Source organism: Limulus polyphemus, unplaced genomic scaffold, assembly GCF_000517525.1.
Source record: "Limulus polyphemus unplaced genomic scaffold, Limulus_polyphemus-2.1.2 Scaffold69, whole genome shotgun sequence".
Taxonomy (NCBI): domain Eukaryota; kingdom Metazoa; phylum Arthropoda; class Merostomata; order Xiphosura; family Limulidae; genus Limulus; species Limulus polyphemus.
In genome coordinates this window covers 870,772-875,123 of record NW_013665679.1, presented here as the reverse complement: position 1 = coordinate 875,123, position 4,352 = coordinate 870,772, and the positions used below count along the sequence as shown (strand labels likewise).

Genomic DNA, 4,352 nt, shown 5'->3' with positions numbered 1-4,352 from the left:
TCATTACCCATTCAAGCCGTCTCCAGCCATTATTAGTCTCAAAGTGGGTTCCTCGTCATCGAAACTAAACGAAACGTAACATAGAGATATTATTCTCACTTATGAATTATCTCGTGTTAATGATCTTATCCTTACACACAGTAATTATGCTCATCTATCAAAAATAATATAGTCATATTATTATTGCACGTAGTTTTATTCTCAGTTGTTAAGTATCCTGTGTTAGTGACATTATTTTTTAAAGATTCATTCTCACATATTAAGTATCCTGTATTAGGACATGATCTTAACGCACGGCAGTTATTCTTATTTGTTAAGTATTTTATTTAGTGACATTATCTTGCGAATAATTTGTGTTTACAAGATAATATCACTAACACAGAATACTTAAGAAATGAGAATTATTACTAGATGTAAAGACAAAATGACTCAACGATAAGTGTTAGGGCTTATAACGCTCAAAGTCGTAGTAGACAGAGCACATATTTTCCATTATGTAGCTTTGTGCCTAACAACAAACAATAACATTTTGTACTTTTAAGTATTCTATGTTAATAATATTATGTTTACACACGTTAATTATTATGTATCCTGTGTTAATGATATTGTGTATTTATTCTCATGATTTAGCAGTCCAGTATGATCTTCACGTTAGTCCGTTTGTTATTTATCGCTAGTTCGTTAATCCATGTTATTGGTAGAAATAGATGAGCATTATTAGTTTTGTGTAAAACGCTTCAAAGTGAAATCCTGATCAACGAGCTTTTCAAGTGTCTGTTACTTCATGTCACCATAGTTCTGAAGTCGCGGTTTGTTTGTTTTCTAGGTGGGTGACATTTTGGAAGATTTAACGAGAAATACATTCGCCAACCTTGATTATGGGAAGAGTTCCTTCCTTGTGACCACCAAAACTCAGGGATTCGGAAAGTCTGTGGAGCTTGAAACTCAGTTGAACGGTGTTAGTATTTCACGTATAAATGTTGACTTCGTTAAGTAGTTACACAAGCACAAAAGGTTTATGTTGTATGTTATGTATTACTGAGAGAGAGAAAGTTCCCTTTCGCAATAAGGTGAAACGTGTTTAACGTAAATTAGATGTAAGAGTTTCACAACTATGGATATTAATTCTTTGAAATATTTTCAAAAGAATACGTCACCATAAAACTTTTCATATCGAAATTGTGAAGTGGTTACGTCATTGCAAATAAACTGTCAATAGTAGCCTTCATAATTAGAACTGATAACCTGTCGATTTTTCAGTGATAATTCTGAGGGCTTATAATTCTAAAAATCGGGTTTCGATGCCAGCAGTAGGCAGAGCACAGATGTTCATTGTTTAATTGAAAAGGGATCAAGGGAGCCGAAGACCGCCTGGAGGGGTCACCTGCTTGAACCACTTGCATCATTATATAGTAGTGTGTGTCTGTCAATCAGTCAGTCAGTAGACACTAAAATGACGTCACTTAAGGGATGCTGAATGTTGCAATTTGTACTGTCCTGACGTCAGTAAAAAGTGCGCATGCCATGAATCACGACAAGAACTATACACTCTGTAGGCTACAAGAAGCATGACATATGAACTTCAATAGCAAGAAATAAAAATATTTGTTACTCTTAACTTTGGTTTTATTTAGTCTTGAAAGAGAGAACTTTCGAGAACCCTGCGGAAGTACCACTAGTGTTTAGAAAGTCTTCACCTTAGATAACTTTCAATGAGCAAGATGCTTCTACCTTAGATAATGAACTTTGATGTATTGTGTCGGTATAGTACACACTATATTAATATTTTACCATACACAGCTTAAATTCGATATCATCTGCGTTTAGTAAAATATTAATATAGTTTATAGTCAAGTCGGTATCATCTGCATTTGGTAAGATATTAATGTAGTGAGTGCTAATATTTAATAAAATATTTATACAATGTGTCCTGAAGCTGATATCACCAGTTTTTGATAAAATATTAATATAGTGAGTACTGAAGACGGTATCAGCTGTGTTTAGTAAAATATTAATATATTGTTTACTGAAATCGTTATATAGCGTGCTTAGTAAAATATTAATAAAGTGCGTCTGAAGTCAATATCAGCTGAGTTTGAAAAAAAAACATTAGTATAGGGTGTACTGAAGTCGATATCACCTGTTTTTGTAAAATATTAATATAATGTATACTAAATTGAGTATAATGTGGGTGTCGTAAAATATTAATATAATATATTCTGAAGTCGGTAAAAAGTGTGCTTGGTAAAATATTAATATAATATATTCTGAAGTCGGTAAAAAGTGTGCTTGGTAAAATATTAATATAATGTATTCTGAAGTCGGTAAAAAGTGTGCTTGGTAAAATATTAATATAATGTATTCTGAAGTCGGTAAAAAGTGTGCTTGGTAAAATATTAATTTAGTGTATACAGAATTCGGTATATGGTGTGTTTTTCAAATATTAATATAGTGTGTTTTCAAATATGTATGAGCTGTCTTTTGTAAAATATCAATATAGTTTGTAATGAAGTTAGTACAGCTGTGTTTGTTAAACCTTTAATATAGTGTATTTGAAGTCTAGATAAGGTGTGTTGTTAAAATATTAGTATAGTGTGTACTGAAGACGGTATAAGGTGTGTTTAGTAAGATATTAATAAAGTTTGTACTGAAGTCGATATCAGCTGAGTTTGTTGAAATATTAACAGAGTGTTTAGTGAAGTCGGTAAAACATGTGTTTAGTAAAATATCAATATATTGTGTATTGGAGTAAAAACCAGTTTATTTTGGTAAAATATTAATATAGTGTTTACTGAAGTCAGTATAACGTGTGTTTGGTAAAATATTAATATATTGAGTACCGAAGTGGATATCACCTGTGTGTGGTAAGATTTTATTATAGGATGTAGCGAAATGTGTATATATTGTGTTTGGCAAATATACTGCTTACTGAAGTTTGTATAAAGTATATTTGGTAAATTGTTAATATATATTTGGTAGAAAGTGAATTTGGTAAAATATCAATATAGTATGTACTGAAATCTGTTCAAGGTGTGTTTTGTGAAAGATTCACATAGGTTGTACTGAAGTCGGTATCATGTGTGTTTTGTAAAATATTAGTGTATACTAAAATCGGTATTATATATGTTTTGTAAAACAATTCTATATGAGCTGTGTTTGGTAAAATATTATTATTGTTTGTAGTGAAGTCAGTATGAGATGTGTTTGGTAAATTATAAATATAGTGAGTACTCAAGGAGCTATGAGCTGTGTTTGATATAATATTAGTATACTGTGTAGTGAAGTTGGTATAAAGTGTGTTTAATAATAAAACATTTGTATCTTAAAATATTACTATAGGGTGTACTGAATTTGGTATAAAGTGTGTTTGGAAAATTTTAATACGTTGTGTAGTGAAGTCGGTATAAAGTTTATTGTTATTAAAATATTAATATAGTGTGTACTCATGTCGATATCAACTGTGTTTAATAAAATATTAATAAAGTGTGCACTGAAGTGATTGGTACAGTATTAATATTGTGTGTAAGTAATTCAGAAACACCTGTGTTTGATAAACAATTAAGGTATTTTTTATTGAAGTTGGTATCAGCTGTTTTGGATAATATCGTAATATAGTGCATACTGAAGTCGATATCATTTGTGTTTAGTAAAATATTACATATAGTGTGTATTGGAATCAGTATGAGCTGTGTTTGGTAAAGAATAAATGTATTGTTTACTGAAATCGTCATGATCTGTGTTTGGTAAAGAATAAATGTATTGTTTACTGAAGTTGTTATGAGCTGTGTTTGGTAAAGAATAAATATATTGTTTACTGAAGTTGTTATGAGCTGTGTTTGGTAAAGAATAAATGTATTGTTTACTGAAGTCGTTATGAGCTGTGTTTGGTAAAGAATAAATGTATTGTTTACTGAAGTCGTTATGAGCTGTGTTTGGTAAAGAATAAATGTATTGTTTACTGAAGTCGTTATGAGCTGTGTTTGGATAAAGAATAAATGTATTGTTTACTGAAGTCGTTATGAGCTGTGTTTGATAAAGAATAAATGTATTGTTTACTGAAGTCGTTATGAGCTGTGTTTGATATCGTATTAATGTATTGTGGAGTGAAGCAGATATAAAGTATGTTTGGAAAAAGGACAATATAATGTGTACTGAAGTCAATATCAGCTATATTTGGAGAAATATTAATATAGCGTTTACTGAAGTTGATATCAGCTGTGCTTTGAAAAATATTCATTTAGTGTGTACTGTATATGGTATATGATGTATTTTATATTATAGTGTGTGCTGAAGTTGTTATGAGCGGGAAAGGTGAAACATTAAAATAGAGTGTGAAATCGATATCAGCTGTC

The 4,352-nt window shown here is 30.7% G+C and overlaps 1 protein-coding gene across 4 annotated transcripts in view; it reads left to right on the top strand.

Moving 5' to 3' along the window:
• Window positions 1-4,352, top strand: part of LOC106465659 (chordin-like) — a 209,642-nt gene that overhangs the window by 168,600 nt on the left and 36,690 nt on the right. For all 4 annotated transcript variants that reach the window (XM_013925897.2, XM_022393978.1, XM_022393973.1 and 1 more), the window contains one exon: window positions 827-958. In XM_013925897.2, the coding sequence (XP_013781351.2) occupies window positions 827-958 (132 nt within the window). The remainder of the gene's footprint in view (window positions 1-826; window positions 959-4,352) is intronic.